This window comes from Pseudopodoces humilis, chromosome 5 (genome assembly GCF_049639895.1).
Source record: "Pseudopodoces humilis isolate 2021_Gansu_Grassland_sample_001 chromosome 5, ASM4963989v1, whole genome shotgun sequence".
NCBI classification, from domain to species: domain Eukaryota; kingdom Metazoa; phylum Chordata; class Aves; order Passeriformes; family Paridae; genus Pseudopodoces; species Pseudopodoces humilis.
Window position 1 is genome coordinate 25034016 of NC_142204.1, and position 22204 is coordinate 25056219.

General features: G+C 51.0%; 2 protein-coding genes across 2 annotated transcripts; one reads left to right on the plus strand and one right to left on the minus strand.

Annotated features, from left to right (window-relative positions):
* Nucleotides 1–909: 909 nt before the first annotated feature.
* Nucleotides 910–7402, minus strand: POLR3H (RNA polymerase III subunit H). Its single transcript, XM_005527664.3, has 6 exons — nt 7074–7402; nt 5796–5892; nt 4118–4204; nt 3068–3131; nt 2250–2457; nt 910–1762 (listed from the first exon to the last, which is right to left on the minus strand). The coding sequence occupies exons 1-6, from the start codon at nt 7182–7184 to the stop codon at nt 1709–1711; spliced, it is 621 nt and encodes a 206-aa protein (XP_005527721.1). The 5' UTR covers nt 7185–7402; the 3' UTR covers nt 910–1708.
* Nucleotides 7403–12826: 5424 nt separating this feature from the next.
* Nucleotides 12827–22097, plus strand: CSDC2 (cold shock domain containing C2). Its single transcript, XM_005527666.3, has 4 exons — nt 12827–13055; nt 19182–19447; nt 19694–19816; nt 20074–22097. The coding sequence occupies exons 2-4, from the start codon at nt 19272–19274 to the stop codon at nt 20234–20236; spliced, it is 462 nt and encodes a 153-aa protein (XP_005527723.3). The 5' UTR covers nt 12827–13055; nt 19182–19271; the 3' UTR covers nt 20237–22097.
* The last annotated feature ends 107 nt before the right edge of the window (nt 22098–22204 follow it).

A 22204-nucleotide genomic window follows, 5' to 3' on the forward strand; every position in this document is an offset into this window, starting at 1 on the left:
TGACCACCTTTCCCCCTACACTCCTGTCCAGGGCAACACTGCCACTATTGCAGCAATGACAAACTTGCAAAGAACACCTTCTCTATTTGCTTTCCCAGAACTGCACGGTTCGTTTCCTGAAACACGCCTTGAGTCTCTCATCAGAACAGCACTCAAAACCACATTGCTACCACCTCACTATATTCCTGGGAGCCCTGACTCCAAAAGGAGCTGAGCAAAACCTGGAGTAGCTGGACTGTTTTCTTCCCCTTGCCCTGGCGGTACCCCAGAACAACCTGTGTGGAAGCTCCTCACTTGTTTCACCCAACTTTCCACCTATACAAACAGCTAGAGGGTTTCTGCGAACAACTGTTTCCACCACAGCTAGATGGTTGCATGTGTGAGCACTGCTGCTCTGTAGGTGGCATTCAGTAAGCTTATTGTGTGCACAGATGGACCTCAGTTACTATGTGAACCTAAAGAATTCTAGACTCCCTTTTAATTAGGGCATTGCACCAGGAATAACAGTTGAGAATTAAGGGGTTCTAACGACGCTGCAGGGAGGGCGCTGATGACTCAGGCTTTGTTTCCACAGTTGGAGGTTAAGCAGACCCACTATCCCAGGGAATTACAGCTCCTTCCTGCCAAACGTGGCTAGCTTTGTAATTATGTGCAACATCACTCTCTTGGCAATGGGCCCTGCATAGATTTTACTTAGTGTTTTGTTCCCTCCTTTCCTTGTACTGCTGTCAGGGAGGGTGATGGCAATTGTTTGTCATTGGCTGTTAGCATAGAGCAAAGCGCTGGTCTCAACTCTGTCTGCCTTGAAATCCAAGTAGCTAAACTGCAGGAGGCAAGTGTTTTCTTCCTGCTAGGCAGGAAGCTAATCGTTTCCCCACAAATTGTACAGGAAGGCAGGCTGTGTGGTTTTTACTATTTATTCCACTTACGGTATTAACACCCCCCACAAACAAGGATGTAGCTTGCTCAAAGCAGCCTTGGTCCATTTCAGTCCTTAACTCCTGCACAGTTTAGGTCATTCTGCATAAATACAGCCCACCCAAAAAAGTCATTCCATTCAGTACAATAAGCAGCCTGTAGTTTTTCACAGTGGTCATCTTCACTAAGCTTGAGTTACTTTTGGGTAAACTGTCATTCCTGTTCCTTCTGGCTGACTTCAGCCAGGGTTGAAGTTCCCACTCTTAGCAGAACATCACCACCACCTCCCCTGCTGTTCCAGCAGCAGCATTTCCCAGGGCTCCAGAGTACCACACCTCTACTAACTGTAGCCTTTTGCTGTCTCTTCATTTCCTGTCAAAAAAAGGGCAAGTTTCCACTCCTCTGAGATCAAGCTCCCAGCCAAAGGAGTGGTACTTCTCCATAGGTATTCTTTTCTGCCTTTACTCACTGAAGTCAACTCCTTCTTTAATTCAGGCAAGCAAAGACCTCCACAATTTTCCCTCCGGGGCAGGAGACCAAAGCTCCAGCTGAGTTTGTATCTGCTGCGCTCAAGGCTTTTTGTGCCTGTAAATTCACTTCTGCACATCAGTGAAGACATTTCTTGAAAGCAACTGTCTCTCTCTGGCAGCTTGGAAGCTGAAGGGAAAACGGAATGGCAGGTCTAATTCCTTATTCAGCTTCAGAGGAGCAATGAACAGCAGCACAGAGTCCCATTATCCCCCCAAACATCCACCAGAAAGACTTTCTGTGGAGCAGGCTCTGATGGGAGCTAACTGTTTGTCCACCACGACAGGAGGCCCAGGCCTGGCTCGCTGATTGATCCCTGTTCACAAAGAGAAGATGAGAGCATGCAATTGTAAACTGCATAGAGAATAGAGGAAAATGCCTAAAAATACATCTCTCCCATCCAAGTTATGGAACATAGCTGCCACTGGTAGAGATCCACCTTTCTCACACATTGTACTCAGGTAGGTTTTATGCCAGAGCACTGCAAGGAAAGACTGTTCAGTCCGCATAAACCTTTATGTGTCTCTCCCAGCTCTGTACTCTTCATGCACATGCAGTTTGCTTTAAATCAGCCTCCCAGAGGAGGCTGTTAACCACCAACAACCACGAAATGTTCCAGTGAAAACACTCAGAAAACAGCAACCACAAGAACAACCTCATTTCTGCCCTTTTCCACTCCTTTCATTTTGTAACTGCTTCCTAGTCAACTTAAAGCAATCAGTTCCTTGGGAAAGGGGTGCTATTTTAGACACTGAATAAACCACAACACTCACAAGGCTGTAACAATTAATGCACATAATTACCACAAGAGTGTAAGGTGCCTCTTTCTTCTGGACTTCTTCTGCAGCATTTGAAGTGGAAGCCTCTGCAGAGCTTGGACCGGTGGGTGACGTATCAACAAACGTCTCGTCCACGACTCGGAAGCGGATCTCTTCCCCAATGTCCATGTAAAGGTCATGGGCCCCTTCTTCTGTCTCATATTCCCACACCCACACCTGCTCTGCTTCATCACTGGCCAAGGATTAAGGAGGGAAACAGTATTCTGCTTGACAGATCACTTTCTGACAGTTCTAAGAATAGACTCAACTCAAAGCCTTTTCAAAATTATTTCCCAAACCACAAAGTGCTGTCCCAGGTCATCGTCTGTGCAGCCCAGGATCCCCATCTTTATGACCTTCCTGCATCAAGCTGTGTGCTGCTGGTCTACACATCCCAAAAAAAACCCCCAGCAACAGAAAAGACCCCAGGCAAGCAAACCTCCTCAGACTCAAGACAACCTCGCCTACCACACTGAAGTACACCAGACACGTATATAGACATTACATGATGTGGTAAAACCTGCACTCTATCTTCAGCAGCAGCCAAGACTGGAGGCAGGGATTACAACTGGGCAGGGGACACTGCCATTCATTTCTATCAGCGGGCACAATGATCCTGCAAAACCTAATGAGCGTGAGGGCCTGTCTAGCTGTGATAACAGTCTGTGCGACTTGCCCGACAGAAGGGCTTAGCTTCTGCTGCTGAGCACCTTCATTGTTGCAGTGGTGAATGCCTGTTGGGCCAGCACTGCACAAACTTCTGAAATGAAGTAGTAAAGTTATCAAAGGTGATCAAAGGATACAACTTTGCTGGCTGCTGCAGGGATTCTGGTGGGATGACAATATCATCAAAGAATCCAATAGAAACTGCAGAGGAAAGAATTTGGTTAAGACCAAAACAATTCTTTGCAAATGATGTTCCACAGCGATTCCTAAAATGCATTTCTAGGCTCATTCTTCTTCATCTCTCAGGAAGGACATTGAGATTATGCAGGAATCATTCTTTGAGCCTCAACGCTCAATTTCAGTTGGCAGCAAAGCAGACACCCAGCTGAAAGTACATAGAGCAACAGAGGGCACAGTCTTCGTGCCCGCTGGGAAAGGAAAAGGTTGTTTGGAGCAGGAATGGAAATGAAAGCGTTCCAAGAAATGAGTCAGATGCTATAGAGGTCTGTGACAAAAAAGAGCTTAGAAATCACAGATGTAGTATGTTAAATAAAGACCAATATAAAGTTAGAACAGCCCCCACATCCCCCTTGAGATTTCATGATGTTGAATTTTATTAGGGAACGGACTGCCCAAATTCAGCAACAAAAGCAGTCAAGGTAACCTTATTGTCCTAATTTAACAAATGAGCAGCAGAGCTCCCTTGCATGGAAGACTTCTAGAGGAAAGAACTCATCAATTATATATTCCATGACTCTGGCAGCACTTTGTGCTCACAAAGACATTTCCCTGACATGTTTTCAGGTACAGGAAATGAACACAAATTTGCAAAGCACTGCATACATCAGACCAACACGAAATACATCAGACCAGCAGAAGCCGATAGTTCCACTTCGAAAAAAACAAATTCTGTTAACTGAGGCAAGGAAAGGAATCCAGTCTGTGCTCCAGAGGGGCTTGCCTGTTATTCTTGGGCAAAAGGAAAAGGGAGTGCAGACAAAACCACCAAGTTCAGGGGAAGCTGCCAGCCTCAAACTACCAAGCACGCTCAGATCAGAGCGGCACTGGAGGCCAGTAACAGCCATTAACCAGCCCACAGAGAACATTATTCCAGCCAAAATCAGTGTCTCAACAGACCCAAGAACTCTACAGCTCACGTGTCCCTAATGTCAGAAGTTGTGGTTTACCGTGGACGCCATCCTGACTGCAGCTTTTAATCTGTCCAATCAGAATCTCATCCAGGAAGGGATGGAAGACCACATAGCGGAAATGCACTTAAAAGAAAACAAATCATTAGTGTTATGTCCATGTTAGTAAACTATAGTCTTCTCAACAGGGTGGCAACCATTAAAACAAAATCCCACATCCTATATGCCCTCTAAAATACCCAGTTTCTTTTACAACTTCTTTACAGGCACTGATTGGATAGAAAAACAGGAATAAGAGATCTGATTCCTAACTGGTTTGTACAAATTCTGGCAGCAGCTGATCAGCAGTGTCCTGTCTCCAGCTCTTCAGTTTTGCAAGAAGTTCACAGAAAGTGTAAGATGATAAACATGGAGCATGGCCTCTGGTTCAGTTATGATGGAAGCACAATGCTTCACAGTCAAGAGTATCAGTTGAAACTATACTTTCTCATGATAGTTCTGCCTTTTATCTTTGTCTGCAATGCTGTATTTTTGTTAAATGAAATATTTTGAATCAAGTATTATCAGATTAAACAAGACTTTCCCCCTAAGCTAGATAAAATGCTTCTAACTAAGCACATGGCTTATTATTATTACAAAAATGCTATACTAAGACAATCTCAGCCAAACAATGCTTCTGAGAAATTTAACATCACTTTACTTGTACCTCCTCAGTGCTTCTCTTTTACATAAAACTAGGCAGTGTATTAAAGAGAGAGTTATTACCAGACACAGCGGGATTTATCAAAGTGCTACCCCACATTCTGAAAGCAGACTTTTTTCCTGAGCTCATGAGAAATGTTCTCTTCTTTCACTTCAAGGAATAATTCTAAGTTGAGAAGCTGAACGGAGATTAAAGCAAGCAGGAAAGCCTGACATCCTCCTTCAGTATTAGAGAAACTTTTATTTGCAGGAAATGAGTTCTACTGGAGTTAAAATTTAGACAAGGGGAGGCACATACAGTCAATGCAGTTCCCTTCTAACAGGAGATATTTTATGTGCTCAACCTATCTTTCCAGACTGTAAACTGAAACTAGAAAAATGCATCTCTTACCAGTTTAAACCCTTCTTTTAACTTTAAAAAAAATTGGTTTTATGCACTTACTTTGAGTTTTTACTCAGATTTGCCAAGAGTCAAAGTAAAGAAGTAATTTCTTATAAAAAAAAAATCACTAGAAATGTATGATGAACCAGATCTGTCTAAGTTTCAACAAAAGTGTCATAAAACTTCCAGCTAGTACAAGAGCACATTAAATTCTGTGCAAATGCTGTATGTACAAACAGGTTTCAATATCCCAGCTAGGGAAAGTAAGCTTCAAAAAGAAAAAAAAAAATCAAAGAAATGCGGACCAATTATTACAACTTACTTTCTCTGTGCAGACTTTAAATAATTTTCAACTAAATTAACCCTTTCCTTACCCCACATCTATGGCTCTAATTGTAGAACAGAGGTGGGCTACTGGAGAAGACGAGGACTGGCTATTTAAACCTGTATTTGTACCCAAAAGTGCAAAGAAAGTAAGAGACTTACACCATGTTCCTCTTGCCCTCCTAACAGGAACAGAGTTAAGGCTGTGAACTTAAGGTTGTTACTTTCCCTAAGAACTCAACTCAGCTTACATTTCCAGATCATTAACTAACCTTCTGCAACACAATATAACTGAGGAAAAGCACTTACCTTTGGTATGTGATGCACCATCCCCAGGAAATATGTATGAATCTTCCAGCTTTGTGATATCATACAGACAGATGCAGAGCCCAACATTGTATACAACCTGTTAACAGAAAAAAAATTAAGAGCAGAAAATCAAGCAACCCACCAGGTAAAATCAATCAAATGACGGAATCCGTACATTACGCACACCTTTTCAAAAGGCAGCAACAGAGGCGTGGCAAGATGGGATGGAGGCTGTTTTGGAACACTGCCTTCAACACCACCAGCAGCATAGGGGAACCCCAGTCCAAGTGTTGTGGGAGCACATTTTCACTGGCACTGGAAAGAACACTGCTACAAAGATAAACCCTTGGGGAAATCATTGGCGGTGAGAGAACTTGGGCTGCCAAGACAGTCAACAGCTCCCCATCATTCACCAGCCCCACAGCTTGTCCGAATTCTAAACATGCTTTTTGCTAGTTACACTCTCAGGAGCCTCTAGGCTTGCCTTTGTCTTATATTGTATTAGTTTTGGGGAGACACAAGGCAAAGTCTTGGTTTCTCTGCTAGTTCTGAGACAGCCTCCCTGCCTACAAAATTTGAGGCATCTACTGGTCATCAATGGATGAAGAAAGACTTCTGCTTTTTATAACCTGCCTGTATAATCTGCTATCCACAACCCTCGATCTCTTCAGGTTGCTCTTTTGAGCTCCTTTCACGTTTACAGCTGCATTTTGAGTTTTGCACCTGCCTCATGTTGAAAGCCATATGCTAATCACAGTCCCGGGGCTGCACAGGGAAACTGACCTCCGGGTCCACCAGAAAACACTTTTTACATCCTGCACCAAAGACCAACTTCAAACTGCCACCATGTATTGCAATTACTAAGCACAGACCAAATCAGCTATTAACAGTATTCCAGTATTACTGTTCTACATGTGTTTATACAGTCTTTTTTCTTTCCCTTTAAATTTCCCACTGGATGAATTGGTTTGCATTTGTTTTTCAGGCTGCATTTTGGATTGCTCTTTTTAACACAAACCAGCAGCTGCTCTCACTTCCACGCTTCTCTGCCCCATCTGGTGTCTCAGTATCTTCCCATTACAACATCAGTCATTAGAAAAATGTCCCCTTTGAGATGATACGTGGCTGTCTCTTTGTTTAAGTCGCAGGGGATGGCCTTGATATCTAAGCCACTCTGACAGCTCACGCACGCACCTCAACAGTCACAAATAAAAACAAGAAACGCTCAGGGATGATATTGTGATGCCTGCATGAACCTATACGTGACCCACGCTTTACCTTATTGGCCAATTTCTTGTTTAGCTCCTCAGCAATGGATTCGTTCAGTTTCCTCTCAAACTGCCAGGGGGGAATTCTTACAGTGTCAGTCATCTCCACCAGGACAAACATGGTGGCGGGGGGCGAGGAGACGCCGACAGCCTCGGGAATTGGAGCGCTGCGAGGACGGGGCCTGGGAAGGCAGCCCACGCTGTGGCCCGGAGCCCGGTGGGGCGGTGTCCCGGCCGTCCCGAAGGAAGAGGGGCCGAGAGGGGCCGGGAGCGCAGCGCCCCTCACCCACCGCCCGCACGCGGAGCCCCGGCCGCGCGCCCCGGCCGCGCGCCACTTCCGGCGCCGCCGCAGCCAATCGCGCTGGGCTGGCGGGTCGCGCGCCCTGATTGACACGGGGCGGGGCGGGGCGGGGCGCCAGCGGCCGCCATTTTGTCCCTCCTCAGGCGGGGAGGGGCCGGGCCGGGCTCGGCGGGCGCTGTCACCGGAGCGGGAAAGTACCGGCGATTCCGGGAGGGGACGCTGCTCTTGGCCGATATAAGCGTGGAAGGGGGCTCAGCACCTAGGCGTCATTTGCAGGGGTGCTGTATAGTTGCCTCCTTCCCCTCCACCTCCGGCGCGTGGGACCCCGGGCGCTTCCTCCCGTGTCACAGCTAGAACAATTCTCACCTGCGGTTTTTCTGATTTAATTTATCCTTTTCGTAAATTTCAATCCAGATAGGGCAGCAGAGATCGCAGAAGCATGGAACGGGTCATATAGGAAGGGAGCACGGTGGGACATCTGGTCCAACCTCCATGCTCAAGCAGGGTTGATAAATAACATAGAAAATAGAAATTTTCAGAGATAGTCTTCTAGTGTTCTACATATATAAAGAACGCTTGCTTTCTAGTGCTTCAGATCGTGTTAGAAAGTTTATTTTCCAGCCGTTTTGGTATCGCGGCACGTGGCACAGGAATTGCATCCAGAGGGTTCTTGCCTTCCCTCTCCGGTGAGGGGGACTCTGCACCCTCTCCGGGCAATCTGTTCAGTGGCTGTTCACCTGCACAGTAAAACAGTTCTTCACGGTCAGGCGGAACTTCCTGTGCATCAGTTGCCATTGCCTGTTGTCCTATTTCTTGGCACCACTGAGAAGAGCCTGGCTGCATCCTTCAGAAACCCTTCATGTCCTGATACACACTGATGAGGTCCCCTCTGAGTCTTCCCAAGCCTGAACAAGCCCAACTCCCTCAGCCTTTCCTTGTAAGAGAGGAGCTCCAGTCCCCCGATTATCCTTGTTGCCCTCTGAGGAGCTCCATGTCTCTCTTGCGCTCAGGAGCCCAGAGGTGAAAGTCTCTGCCTCTCTGATAGCCATTGCTTCAGGTGTTTGTCCACGTCTCCAGCAAACCCCGGTGGGTTTATAATCTTCTTTGCACCTGGAAGTTCCTCACAGCCTTGTCTGCCCAATGCTTAGGTCAAGGTTCTTTTCAGGGACAAACTGCCACCATACTGAGCTGAAATAATTTGTGAATGTTAATTGCCAAAAAGAAACCAACCCCCATCACATAATTTTTCAGGCCTCGGTGCGTTCTGCAGTGAGGGAATCGGTGTGAGGGAGAAGCAGCATGAGGGATGGCAGAAAACAAGGGGGTGTACTAACGTCTGAGGTTTGTCAAGAAAAATGAAAGGAGGTTCTTTGAAGTGTGTTTAAAAAAAGATCTGCCAGGAAAACCAAACATCCCTGGCTGACAGTGAAAACTGCACTGTCAGCATCATGGCTTTGATGTGAAGGCTAAGTGTGTCATCCCCCACGATCCCCAGCAGTGCCTGGTGGGACAGTAACGAGCAGTTTAGGTAAGAAATCATTAAATGTTGAGCTCTCTGGGAAAGGGAAGGGGAAACAAGGTTGGAAATGCCCTGGTTAGGCCTCATTAGGAAGATACCTGTCTTGGACAAATAGGTGTTGATCTCTTCTCAATTACTCTGTTTCATCAGGGTCTATTGGGTTGTGGAGTTGTTTTTTTTTTTTTTAAATAAACGTGGCTGGTCTGTCCATGTTTGTGTTAAATAGGGGGCCCAGAAACAAGATTTCCCCTGTCATCTGGGAAGAGCAGCATTTTTCTTGGAGCAGCATCTACTGTCTCAGCAAGGAGCTCTGCTGCCAGCACAGCAGACGCCGCTCTCTCAGAACACCTCAACCCAAATCCCCAGCGTTTCTTGCTCTTGTCCTACTTCAGGGAGCCTTACAAAGGCTCCCTTCTCCTGCACTCCAGTCACGGCTGCGCTAATCTCGGCACAGCACAGTTTTGCTGGCACACATGCTGCATCCCTTGCTGTTCTGTCCTGGCCTCATGCAGGTCTGGCAGTGCAAGGTTTGACCTTTACCTAGTGCAGCTTTTGCAGGTGTCTGTAGCTACTTTTTCAGAAGAGCAAATTGTTCTCAACTCTGTCCTGATGGCAGGGGAAGAAATAGCTTTGGTGTCACACAAGGAAAGAGAACTTAGGCACTGTTGGTTTTGGTGATCACTCTGGATGCTTGTGTCTAAGAACTGTAGGATTAAGGGCATGTGCTCAGGGAATAGTAGACTCAAATACCTGGGAGAACATGGGAGATGGAGAGAAGTGGATTTGGACAGAGTCATATCATGCTTCTGTTTCTAGCCTGTTCTTGAGCTAATATTTTCCATGCTTCCAATAACAGTGCCCCATCCAGGGCTTTTGGGTGCCCAGTACGAAGCAGAGACACCTCCCTTCAGGCCCCAAAAAACAGCTGTGTGAACAGCAGGTCTGCAAGGCCTCACTTCATGCTGTCTGGGGTCCTATGAGTGAGGTATTTTGTGTGCTGTAAAGTGCAGACACCAAGCAAGATGTGCAGAATCTCACTCTCCTGTACCAGCTCTGTGATTGCCAAGAAGGATTGAATACTGAAGGCCGCTCCTCAGTAAGGATAGTAAGATTCCTCTTCTCTGTGCAGCTGTGTGTTTTGGAGAAACTTGCAGGTACTTTGATTTCACACTGGGGAAACTGAATTGAAATGTGTGCAGAGAAAGCTGGCGATGGCAGTGTCAGATGAGCTTCACTGCCTCTGGTACCAATCACTCCAGAGCTGAGTCTGGATGTCAGTGTCTCAGCCTCCACCAGTAAGATCCCAGGCTGTGAGAAATTATTTCCAGTCTTACTTTCTTCAGGTAGCTCCTCCCCAATCCCAAGTGGTGCATGCCTGGGCTGTCTATGCATGACAGATGTTGCTCTGTTCCCACCTAGGTTTTCTCCTTGGAGAAATTCCATATTTTATAAGTGCCGCCTTCAATGTAAAAATATAAACAAAATTATGATCTGTAAAATATGAGTGTTGCCTCAGCTAATGGTAGTGCTCAGAGTTACACTATTTGTTGCTGCTCCTGAAGTTCCTTGCTGTTGGAGATGATGTGAACAGTTTTGTTTTGCTGAGTTGTTTCCTTTTCTCCTGGTAGTACTGACTTGGTGAATATCCAGAAAGCCACAGTGCCTGTACACATAGTGCCTTTTTACACATAGCCATAAAGTCTCTAGAGTCTCTCTCATAAGTATTGGGGCTTTTCCAGTATTTCAGAGCATGGTTCTCTGTTGCTGGGTTGTTGGGGTTTCTTTGAAATTTTAGCTGCTGGAGTCCAGGAGATGCAGAGGAGCTTTTCTGTCCCTCAAAGGAAATACCAGACATTTCTCATTCTCTTGATTGTACAGGAAAACTGAAAAATAATATTTGAAGTTACCTGAAGAATTGGAATCTTTGAGGAAAATGAAAGGAGCCCCCAAATTACTTGGTTTAAGATCTCTTCTGTCCCCACATGCCCATGGCTCTTGGAGAAAACTGGCTCAGGGATGCTAGGGGAGATGAGTGGTAATTTGCATCTTGACAGTTCTGGCCCTCCTTTGATTGACTCCAAAGGAATTATGTATCTTCTCACATAAAAAGTCCTCCGCTCTCCTGCCTTTGCTTCCATCTCTGCAGGCATCTCTGGCACCCCCACTCCCACTCTCTGTTTGATCAAAGCTTCCCTCTTCTTTTATCATTTTTGTCTGCTTTAGACTCTGTTCCTCCTCCACTGCAGCACATGCCCAGAGTCACCTTACAGCCAAACGTACTTCAAGTTTCCCGTGCCTTTTCCATCAAGAGCCTTTATGTGGGAGAGCCAAAGTTGTCCCCCAAGAAGGGAGAAGCCATCTCAGGAGAAACTCAGGGTGGAGACTGAGAGCTGGGAGAGCTAGCTCCCCTTCTTTTGCAAAGTTCTGAAAAGTAGACTGGAGAAATAAGATTTTTGTCTCTGTAGGGCATGAATGGGGCTTGTGTTCTGTCATGGAAAACTACTTGAAAAGCCACAAACAGAGCGTGATGGGCAATGGCAGAACCCACTGGCACCTGGAGTTTCAGTGCTTCTTGGTGGCCTTGCCATGGGCTGTTATGCTTATGGAGCTTTTTTCTGCATTATAATTCATTGACAGGAGAGAGACAAGTGCTTTGTGATCTCATCCCCCTGTCAAAGCCCTTGGGACAGCCCTATATCAACACCCAGTACATGGATGGATGGATGGATGCATGCATGCATGCATGCATTCATGCATGTATCCATGGACGCGTGGATACAGCCAAGTGGAGCAGTTGTGACCCTGTCTCCTGACTGTGCCATGCCTTGTGGTTCCCACACAACTTATGTGCCACTCTGCAGCCTCGAGTGTTGTTTGTGGAATAGGTCTAGTTGGCATCACCATGTTCAGCTACTTAGGATGTATCACGGAAAGAGTTTAGGATACAAAAGCAACCCATGACCACCCCATGTCACAGGATGCCCATAACAGCTCCCTGCATCACTGATAGATGCCACAGTTATTGAGGGTTGTTTTAAATTTTATCCCAGGATCACAGGCACTTGCTTGGTAAAGTGCTGATGTCGACTACCTTTCTGCTTCAAAATGAGGGTGATATTACCTAAATCCCCCCCAGGTTATGCCTACCCAGCCTATTCTTACCAGCCTCCAGTGATGGAGACCCTGGTGCTTGGCCAGGCAATCTACTTGAGTAATTAACTGTCTGTTCTGTTAGAAAGTGTTTCTTAATGTCTAACATCAATCTTGCTCTTTGTAATTTAAACCCCATTACTCCTCACCCTAATCCCCAATGGAATCAGCAAACGATTTTGCCCTCTTCCCACTGCCCGACACCCCGACTAGAGAAAGTCTCAGGCCAATTTATGGCATGGCCTCTGCCCGCGGAGGTGCCTCCCCTGAGCACGGTCACACAAGCACGGGGGAAAACAGAAAGCTCTTTGGGCACTGTGCGCTGATAGAAATGGGACCCTTAGAAAGCGCCTGGGTTTGCGATGGCTGGCTGTGAGCCCGGAGGGAGTGGGGCAGTAGGATGGGTTTGCCGCATGTGCCTCCTGTTCTCTCCTACTGCACCGAGGGCGACTCTGGTACCCAGGGGTGCTTGGGCTGGCGGGAAGAGCGGCTGCAGGGCACCGGTGAGACTTGGGGTGACAGGGGAGAGGTTTCACCCATTGTGAGGGACCCTGACTGCATCCCTGCCTGCAGTGCATGCCCCATCCTGCTGTCCCTACAGCCGGTGGGGCTGCCCCGCTGTGTCCGGCTGTGCCACCGATGTGCGTCACTTTGCGCAACCGGAGCTATGCAGTCCCCCGGGGCCGACCCTCGTCACCTCCGGCCCCCCATACAGACTTTCTCCTTTAAGCCTAGCTAGCTCAGAAATGACCAGGCTGATCCCTCCCACCTGCCCGCTCCCCCTGGCCCGGCCCTGACGTCAGGGGAAGGCGTGCGGATGCGTGTGTGTTCGAGGCGCACATCATCCACACATCAGATACCGCAGATCCATCAGCCGGCAGGCAGCCAGCCGAGAAAGCCCCCCGGAGCCGGGCTGCAGGCGAGACCGCTGCTCCTCGCAAGGTAGCGGAGGAGCGTCCGGCCCCTCCGAGCACCGATGCTCTGCAGAGCGCAGCTCCAGGGAGCCCGTCGCTGCTAAGGAGGTGAGTAAGGGCAGGCACAATGGCCATGCAGCGCGCCCGGGCTATTGTAGCTGGAGGTTCAACTTGACGGACCACCTTTCTCTTTGAAATCTGCTTATTCCTCCTGACGGTGGGGAGGTGCGAGGATGAAGCGTGACTTCCCTCCTCCGGTTTGGTTATTCCCCACCAGGCTCAGGAACAATAACTCCCCTGGGGGTGGCGGCGGCAATGCCGCACGTCTGCTTTGGCTTGGGGGCAAATAATCCAGGGCTTTGCCACGGAGGGCTGAGCTCAGCTGGGATCCAGCTCTCTGATTGCCGGGTGAGCGGGAGGCAATTTGTGAAAAATCTGACTTATTAAAGTAGGCTGATAGTGATGGGAGCTGGAATTGGGATTTCTTTGGACAGGCTGCACTATTCCTGCCGATGGCAAGTTAGATCCACAAAGGAGGAAAGAAGGACACGGACGATGTTTATGCCAGGTCTTTGAACATATGCTATGCTAATTAAAAAAATAAAAACCTTCACAAGAAAGCTAACAAATCTCACAAACTTGGTATTTGGGAATGACGATCATCCATACATGCTTAAAAGGTAAATCAAGCCTCCATGATGGTTTCTCCCTTTGCTTCTCCTTTGCATCTGTCAGCCTGCTTGCTCTGCCTCATGGCCTCCCTGAGAACTGGGCAGCCCAGCACTGACTAAGGGAGCTTTTTATAATCAATCCATAAAGGTGACATTCATATTTTAGCGCTAAGCAGGCTGTATCGTAGGCGAGACTATCTCAGCAAACATCTCTGGAGTTGGGAGTGTGATTGGTTTAGCTGGGGAGGGGATGCTGTCAGTGTGCATTGCCCAAAAACCGCCTAGTTTTATTTTTCCTATAGTAATTTGTCTCATCGAAGGGATTTGTAATAGGCAGGGTAGGTGAGAAAATTGCTTTGTTTGGTATTTAACTCTTAACATGAGCTGATAACCAAAAACGGGAGAGGGGAGAGCTGAGAGGCTTTCATTAGCATCGGACAGAGACAGCATTTATAAAAATCTCCCAGACACCAAGGCTGTGAGCCTTCTCCGAGGAAGGAGGGATGGAGAAACATAGCCCAGCCAGCACTGCGGTGGCCCTGCTCGGGGTTAACCCTGCCTGGAGCCATCGTGGTTCCCCAGCTGGTTCCTGCCCTTCATGGCAGCCCCCCTGGGATCTCTGCTGGCCACTGCGTTGTTGTTAGGTCCCTCGGCAGGTGAATATGCCCAGCAGCCGAAAAATGGGATTTTTGTTTTTGCATTGAGCTCTGGGGACATGCTCATGCGTCTGGAGGGGTGTAGCTCTTCTCTGTTTCAGCCTGTGTCTAGACAAGCTAGGTCTGGGGGGGCATCAGCCTCCCCGAGAATGGCAGCGGGCCAGAGCATTGCTTTCTGTGCTCCACGGGGCGAGGAGATGGCTGCTGGCAGCTGGCTGTGGAGGTGGCGCGTCTTTTTGACATACAGAGACCTCTTTTTCTACTGGGGCGGATTTAGAGGGGTAGTAAACCTGACTCCTGAACTGGGGCCACCGGCCCCGGCAAGGGACGGAGAAAACGTGATGGAGAGTGGCATGGAAGTGCCCGTGCTGGAGACTGGTGCAAAAGGCAGCAGAGAGAAAATAACCTCCAGCTCTTTGGCTGGGGCGGGGGGAGCAGCGGTACTCGGGAGAGCCGAGTGTGGCGGCAGGCAGCATCCGAGCTGGGATTTACAAAGATTTACAAAGAGAAGCGGCGGCGTGAAAGGGAACTGCCCATAAAGGCGATGGTCTGGCCGGCCCAAGGGTCACGTCCAGAGCCGGAGCGTGACGGCCGCCAGCAAAGCGGCCACCCATCCGCCAATGCATCCTGGGCATCCCGCGGGTTCCAGCGGATGGGAAGGCGCACAAAGAAACGCCGCACGGGAGGGCCGACTCACCGAGGGCGATTAAGCTAATTAAATATGTATTCCCCCGCCCGGGCGGGGGAGCGTGAGGGTTTTGTTTTTTTTTTTTCTCGCTGCCGCTAATGAACGGGGAGTGGCAGACAGAGGCTGCTGCCTCTTCAAAAGGCTCTTTCCCCCCTTCTAGGGGGCCTTGAAAGGCTGTTTAGTTAAACAAGGTCATAGCCAGCACCCAAGTCAATGTGTTTGGCTTTAAAGAAGGGGAGACAGACAGTGATTTTATTTGATAAACCGCAGACCTTTCAGTCCCTGCTGATGAATGGGGTACTTGGATCTCGAGATAAAAGCTGATGTGTCTACTGCCTGTCTGCCTTAATTGGCCTGGGTTTCCTGCCTCCGCCTGCAAGGGCTCCTGACTGTCAGCTCCGCTTGCTCAGGAGCCTGCCCTCCAAAAAATATAAAAGCGAAGCTGGCTTCTGCTGCCAAAGAAGACCCTGTCACCAGAGGGCTCTGGGGTTTGGCTTTGAGATGTATTTTTTTGGAGAGGAGAGAAGGTGGACAGGGCAGGAGGTCTTTTTTTATAAAGAGCTTCCTTCCAGGGAGCCCTGGGCTTGCGGCCACTTTCCTCCTTGGCTCGGAGGACTGTCACCCTGGGAGACCCTCGGAGCAAAGCCACCAAGAGGAGGCGGGGAGGAGCCAGGTGGAGGTCCGGCGGCGGAGGGTGGTTGCGCTGGAAAGGCTTCCCATGCCCCACGGCAAAGCCGGGCTGCTGCAGTCTCTCCGCTTGATTCCTCAAGTGACCCGGATTTGGTCCCTGCACTGTATACGTGCGTGGGGTGGACATAGTGTCGTGGGGTGGTGTCAGCTAGGCGAGAGAGACCTGAAGTGGGGACAGATGCCCTCATCCCCAGCAGAGGTTACTCTGACCACAGGAGATTGAGGGGAGGGTGAAAATGCCTCTTGTGCTGAGGTGCTCCCTCCTTGTTCCCTGCTGGGGCTGCATTGTGGAGAAATGGCTGGGGAGAGGATGGTGAGGTGGAGAGCAGGGAAGGAAGGAGGACAGTAGAGGTTTTCCCTGATCTGTGTCTGGGCTGGGAGGGGAGGAGGCGAGGATATGCTTCTGTCCCCACTCTTCTCTCAGCCTACTTTCCCCCTGAGTTTGATTTCCTCGGTCCCTTTGTTTGCAGCAGGGATTTAAATGAAATGGGAGATAGGATATGGCCCTGGAGTCCCCATGTGCCAAAGCTCCTATTCAGCCTCAGCTTCACCAGCACCACCAAAGCCAGGAATTCAGCTGTTGGGCACCCCAAAGCTGACCAAAAATCTGGGATGCTCAGTCCAAGTGCTGAAGAGGGGTAGAGTGCTGCTGGCTGAGTGAGGGAGCCTCGGCATGGCCCCAGGACAGGGATCTCTGCTCCAGCCCCTGCTCCAAGGAGAAAGAGCAGGTAGCTCTGTGACATGTCCAGGCAGTGCATCCACCAAGGATGGGGATCCCACAGCCTTGCTGTGCCCTGTCCCTGTGTTTATGCCAGTGAACTGCCACCCTACACCCTACCCCATGGGCCATCCAGAGAGCCCTCAGAGTGCCTGTGGGGGATTGCATCTCACTTGTTCTCCCTCAAGGAGCAAGCTCAGCTCCTGGGGGCAAACAGCAGCCCAGAAGGGCACCCTCTGCTGCTGCCCTCAGCTCTCATGAGCAGAGTCTGCCTCCTCAGCAGTGCCCAGCATGCTCCCGTTCTTCACCATCACTCGTCCCCCAAAACAGGGAGCCTTCCAGGGCACCTGAACCTGCAGTGGTCCTACAGGTGAACCTGTGGCAAACCCATTCTTGGTTGCCACTTCACCAGCCCACACCTTTTTGTCCCTGCAAGCTCCCCCTCCTGCACACCCCCTTGCCTCTTATTTTAATTTTGCCTCTGGGAAACTTCAATTTTTCCAGCGCTTTGTGGATGCCAACGGACTCCCTCAGCATACTAATAGTTTGCTCCAAGCATCCTTATTCAGGTTAAATACCCTCCATTGTCCCTGAATTGGTGGGGGAACGGAAAGGCCTCCTCTGTCAGAGAAAGCCGCACAGAGGAGGCTCACCACACCACAGCAAGGCCATTTTCATAGTGACAGCTTCATGATGTGACAGAGAACTGAGGGCCATTTCCCCCAAATCATCCCACTCCTCCAATCCTGACACCTCCTGGGAAGGTGACAAACCCTGCAGCAATGCATGAGGAACACATCACATTTTGCTGTCTTAGAGTGGCCAGGCTGCTCGCCAGCACAGGCAGGGTGGTCAAATGGGGGCACAGATGGGAGCTGTGAAGCAGTTTGGTGTCTGGTCTGGCTTTGGGGTGTCTCACTTGGGTGCTCTCTGAGCCTCTCTGAGCTCCTTAGGCATGGAGGAAGGAGATGGTGAGCTTGAGCCTGGGAATGGGAGAAGGAGATGTTGAGCCAGGGTTTGGGGGAAATAGATAATGAACCTGGGCATGGAAGCAGGAAATGCTGAGCCTGTCAGGCCAGGAGCTGAGCAGCCCCTGTGTGGGGTGGGATGTGGAGCAAAGGCAGATGTGCATGTTCCATTTGCTGCATGGGGGAGAGGAGCCACTGAAGCACAGGAAGGGTTTGGTCCTGGGGAGCCAGGAAAGGGAAAGATGGTTTGGAGGGTTTTCAGCCACAACTGGAAGTTGACTCAGAGGGCAGGAGGAACGTGGTGGCTTCTACCTTGAAGCTGGACTCTAGTGTGGCTTTTACTGCCTGGGGTGAAGCTCTGCAGGGCTGAGAGGGGGGAGCTGTTAGGAAGCTGGCTGAGGCCCATATGGGCAGCATCCCATGGCAGAATCCAAGCTGGTCTGGCAGCCATGGGGGCCCAGTGGCAGGCACATCCCCTGGCAGAGGAAGAAAGTGGAGGTGGGTGAGTGGAACAGGAATTGCCTGGTCCCTCCTTGAAACTTCAGCTGCTCTAGAAATCTTTTCCCCTGTCCTTGGTGCCTGCTAATTTCAGAGTGGAGGTGACCCCCTTTTGCGCATCCCCCCAGGGCCTTTGTGTCTCAAAAGGCCATAGTGAGTCAGAAAATAAATTAAATAGTCTCTGTGTTTCCTGGTGTGTGCAGGTGTTGTCCCAAAAGATGCTGCATGCCCCAGTGGGGTGGGAAAGGGTGGATGGGGGTGCTGGGGAAGGTGATGGTAACTCCAGGGGATATCGGGCTCCTCAACACCAGGTGATAAAAACTCCTGAGCCTGAGGAGGGTGAGCACCCAGTGCACCCAGGGAGAGGTGCCCTCAAGCAACCCCTGGCATGGGGCACCCTGGGACAGAGGCGCCAATATCAGATGCAGCAACGGATTGGAATAAAAATCAACAGAGCAAGGCCTTTCTGAGCAAGCAGCTGCAGTGCTCATCACACATCAGAGCATCTGGGAGGCTTAAAATTGCACAATCCCTCCAATTTCGTGCTGGGGTGCTTCAGCAAGGACGAGAGTGTCCACAGTTGTGATTGCTCTGTTGGCAGGGTTTCCGCCCTTTAGGGCTTTAACTCCTTGCAAATGGCATGATGCCTTCAGAAACTGGAGCCTGATGATGGCAGCAGCAAGAGGTTGTGCTTGTATAGTGGCTCAGCTGAGGTGCCTGAGGGGTATGAGGGCTGCTGGCCTCACCACATTCTTCTGGTGCTCCTTCCTGTAGGAATGTGCCTGAGTGCTGGCTGGGGCTGGGGTTGTGTCCTAAATCCTATGGGGCTGAAGCAACCTTCTGTGCTGAGAAGATCTCAGACCCCTGACCTTGATGTACTGACCTGTTGTCTCAGCCTTTTTTCTTCACTTTTTTATCAGAAATCTCAGGATGGGGGAAGTTCTCAGAGCCTGGGACTGGAGGCTCAGGCATGCTGGCACTGCATGGGCATCCTTCCCAAAGTGGTCCCGGCCTGTGGCAGCCCATGCTCCCCTGCTTCATTTCCCAGGCTGTGCTTTTTAGTGACTTTGTCTCAAACATGTGGGGTTATCCTGGCAATTGAAAGGTTGAACAAGCCAGGTTCTTCCCTTGGCATTGATTTTCTGGAACATACCAGGTGACTCCAAGCTGGGACAGGCTTCCTGGGGCAATTCCCGGTGCTGGAGGTTGGTGTCCAATGCTGAAGGCTGGCAGCATGCTCCCTGCTCCCACAAATGGCTGGGAGCCAAGGGACAATTTCTGACAGCAAATTGTGCCAAAAGCCTCACAGAAGGCCCTTTAACTCCCTGTCCCTTTTGCTCCCCAGATCACCAGCAGTAGGCCCACACACCTGGGCATCCTTTCTCCTGCTGCCCACCTGCCCGATCCCAAAACGGAGGAGCCCACCGACCCCACCATGTCATCGGACCCCAGCGCCCCGCCGGCAGTGCCACCCCTACACTCCCCCAAGTCACCAGTGTGGCCCACCTTCCCCTTCCAGCGGGAGGGCAGCCGCATCTGGGAGCGGGGCAACCTCCTTCTCCGGGACCTGCCCAGCCCCCTCCCCACCAAGAGGACCAGGACCTACTCGGCGTAAGTACCTGGCGGGTTTGGGACTGTCCGACTGAGCCGTGGTCACCTGTGGTGCCTGCAGAGCCCTTTACACCTGGTGCACTTTGCCAACGCGGTGCCCAGCATCACCACACACACCTGCCCAGAGTGCTGTGGGTGGGTACCAAGTGCACTGCCCAGAACCATTGTGCTCATGGCAAAAATCTCTCCCTGTTCCACCTCCTGGGCAAGTGCCACCAGTGAAAAATCTTCCCTTTCCTCCTGTAGGACAGCACGTGCCTCCGCTGGCCCCATCTTCAAGGGCGTCTGCAAGCAGTTCTCTCGCTCCCAGGGCCACGGGTTTATCACCCCAGAGAATGGCACTGAGGACATTTTTGTGCATGTGTCTGAGTAAGTCCCAGGGCTGTGCTGTGCTGGAAGATCCCAGGGGAGCCATGCCGTCAGCATGGGGCTGGAGACTTGTGGGCTGGGGTGTGGATGTCTCCATGGGGTGGACGTGGGTCTCTGCTTGTCCTCCATCACCTGTGGGTTTTCTTTTCCAAGGCACAACTGGTCAAGTGCCTTCCTTTGTTCTGGGTGGTCTGGGGCAGGGGTCCATCTCCTGGCTGTGGCACCACCACCACCACCTCTCCTTTCCTCTCCTGCAGCATCGAGGGAGAGTACGTCCCAGTGGAGGGGGACGAGGTGACGTACAAGGTCTGCCCCATCCCTCCCAAGAACCAGAAGTTCCAGGCAGTGGAGGTGGTCCTCACCAACCTGGCGCCTCACACGAAGCACGAGACATGGTCTGGCCAGATCATCGGCTCCTAGGCGCCCTGGGGGGCCGCCAGCCACTCAGCCCCATGGAGCAAGCCTGCCCAGCCGCTCAAGGGGCGTGTGGGGAGCCGAGGCGGCAGCGGGGACGGGGTTGCCCCCAAACATGCAGGCGTTTGAGTTCAGTGTCTTTTATAAGGTTACGGTTTCCTTTCTCTGTGTGTGTTTGTAAGTGTCTGTTGAGGGGGACAGGGGAAGTGGAGCCCTCCCTGACTGTCCCCCAGCTCCAGGGGCAGCACCGAGCCCCATGTTCCATTCCTTGCTCCTGAGCCCATGGGGAACAGAGGAACCAGTCCTACATCCCAGCCCTCCAGCTCTACTGGGCTGAAGCAGGTGTTGAGAGCAGGAGGGGGTGGGGAGAGGCTGGGTGGCTCAGCTCATCCTCCTGAACTCCACTCCGGCAAGATGGGCACCCCACTCGGTCCACAGTGGGACAGCAGCAGCGGGACATGCTCCCACAAAGGAGGAACAAAACAGGGTGGTGTGGGGTGGCATATCACTGTGCGGGGTCTGGGTGGCTGACACCCATCCCCATCGCTGGCAGCTCACAGCACCCACTTGAGCCACATCCCTCCATCACAAGATCTCAGGTCAGCGGTGCCACAGGGAGGGGGCTGGTTTATAGAAAGCAAAAATTTAGTTTTAAGAGTCAGCCAGCTGCTGGCAGGGCACCCGGGGCACTTGGTGCTGTGTCTGGGGAGCTGCACCTGGGCACGGGGCAGGGGACACTTGGCACCTCTGTGCTCCCCACTGCTGCCGGGCAGTAATGCACTTTTCTTGGCTCAGTGCTGACATGGTTTTGGGGAGACAGACACTTTCCCTTCCTTCTCTAGCCCCCCGGCCCCCTGGGGACCCCCTTCCCATGCGTGTGTGTGTGTGTGTGTGCATGTCTGTAGCTTGCTGGGGTGGTGAGGGGCTGAGGGGTCTGAGCAGCCTCAGCCATGGGGCAAGTGCAGCCACCTCCTCCCCAGCCCCTCGGTGTAGGCAGGGTCTTGTATACAAAGCACAAACTTTGTTTTTGGTCTTTTCTGCCACACCCTGGCCAGGTGGGCTCCCACAGCCCCAGGGAGCGACAGGGCAGAGGGCACTGGGGCAGGGACAACATGCACGGGGCTGGTCCTGAGCTCACCCCAGGGAAATGGTGCTGTTGCTCCAGGAATTACCAGCATCTTAAGGGGTTCAAAGCAGGGTTGGAGACAATGGGGTGCCAGCAGGTCCCCCGGAGCAGGGCAGCTCCCCAGAGCACCGTGCCAGCAGGAGCTGGTGCTCAGCATGGATGGAGTCGGGTGTTTGCCACATTTTTTGCTGCCGCTGTTGCTGACAAGGCTAAGTGGGGAGAGCAGCAGAGCAAGGCTGGTGCCACACAGGACGGCTGGGCCCTGCAGATTCGGGAGAACTACCCATGCTGGTGTGGGGATTGCCCTGGGACCCTCCAGCCCATCTCACTGCCAACCCGAAGCCTGGCTCTCCCAGGGGCTGTGGCAACTGTGGCTCAGGCTCCAGGCATCCCCAGGACATGCAGTCAGCTTGGCCAAGGCAAACGGTTGGATTTTATTTTATTTTTTTTTAAAATAAACTAAAACCCTAGACTTGTTGGTGTTTTTACAACTCTGGTGTGGTTCCCGCCTGTCTGACCATGTGTCAACCTTTGTAACATTGGCAATAAACCATTAAAAGTGACTTTCCCATGAGCCCTGCCCATCCTGGCTCTTTGTCCTGTGTGCATGTGTCACAGTGACTCTCCGGTAAAGGACCAGGAGCACCCAGGAATTTACCCAGACATCAAAACAGACTCACCCACGGTAGGTCCCTGAGGGGGGCTGGAGATGCTCCACACTGTGAGCCTGGGACAGGAGGCTGCTGCTCACCCTGAGGGTGACCAGGAGTGGGGCTGGTCCCTCACTGCTGTGGGGACCTTGAAGCGTGTCCTGCCTGTTGCCTGGCTGCCTTTCACCCCGCACAGCC